Source organism: Penaeus monodon, chromosome 20 (genome assembly GCF_015228065.2).
Source record: "Penaeus monodon isolate SGIC_2016 chromosome 20, NSTDA_Pmon_1, whole genome shotgun sequence".
NCBI lineage: Eukaryota > Metazoa > Arthropoda > Malacostraca > Decapoda > Penaeidae > Penaeus > Penaeus monodon.
In genome coordinates this window covers 45,982,829-45,983,840 of record NC_051405.1, presented here as the reverse complement: position 1 = coordinate 45,983,840, position 1,012 = coordinate 45,982,829, and the positions used below count along the sequence as shown (strand labels likewise).

At 33.5% G+C, this 1,012-nt stretch overlaps 1 protein-coding gene across 1 annotated transcript in view; it reads left to right on the top strand.

The window, feature by feature from the left end:
* LOC119585873 overlaps positions 1 to 1,012 on the top strand; it is a gene marked incomplete at its 3' end in the record, with an annotated part of 20,733 nt that overhangs the window by 6,058 nt on the left and 13,663 nt on the right. The window contains 1 exon segment of the mRNA XM_037934604.1: positions 235 to 648. Coding sequence (XP_037790532.1) covers positions 235 to 648 — 414 coding nt within the window.

Genomic DNA, 1,012 nt, shown 5'->3' with positions numbered 1-1,012 from the left:
GCTTTTAAACTTTGTAAATGATGCATAGAAACATTTTGATGATCGGAATGTTTTGACAGTATTCATAGTTTATTTTCAGCAGTTGCTGTGAACTGTTTTCTCTGTCAATAGATCCAAAGTGAATTTCTTAATTAATATCATGACTAGTGTTGAATATTGCAATACTTCACAATTTAAATGAGTCCATTTTGAATGTAAAGATTATTTTAGGTTTTCATGATTTAAAACTTTCAGGATACCCAAACTGACACAAGTACAGCAGCGAATGCATCACAAAGAATAGATGCTGCCAAGAAAGAAGTATTTCATACAAAAGTTCAAGCATTTGATAAAGAACTCAAAGAAGACTCAGACACAGTAGAATCAAGAGCTTCCCACTTCACGGTCGGCATCCTCACACCTGCACAACTAAATAAAGATTCAGTGACAGAGAAAAATGAGAACAGAGAGATTAATAATATCAATAAATTGGTGAAGAAAAATCCAGCTTCCAGTTTCTCTGTTCCTCACACAAATGATGAGAAATCTGATGGCAAAGAGTCAAAAAAAAATGTAAATCCAAGCAAAATGACAGAAGAAAAATGGGAGAATATGTTATGTGGTGTGACAGATACAACAGATGAGCACATAATAGACACTGCATTTAAAGTGAGTAGATAAAAAAACATTAATATGTTATATCTTATATTTTGAAATGATACTGTTTTTACAAATATTTTTTAGAAAGTAATCGTATGTTTCATCAAGAAAATTCTAAGGTTTTCCTTTTTTTTAAAAATTAAGGTTGTTATAATATAAAACTAAGAATAGTAAATACCTTGCAGCCCCCATTCTAGAATGAGACTAGGATCAAGTGAGTGGTGATATTGTTTGTAATGATAAAGTTAGAGCTTACTATAGGCATTTTGGTGCCATAGGTGAGTTTGGAATGGTGTCCCCTCTCCCCATCCAACACCACCACAGTCCATGGGCGCCCCCATCTAGATGGTAGTCCTCTAGGTGCACAAATTTT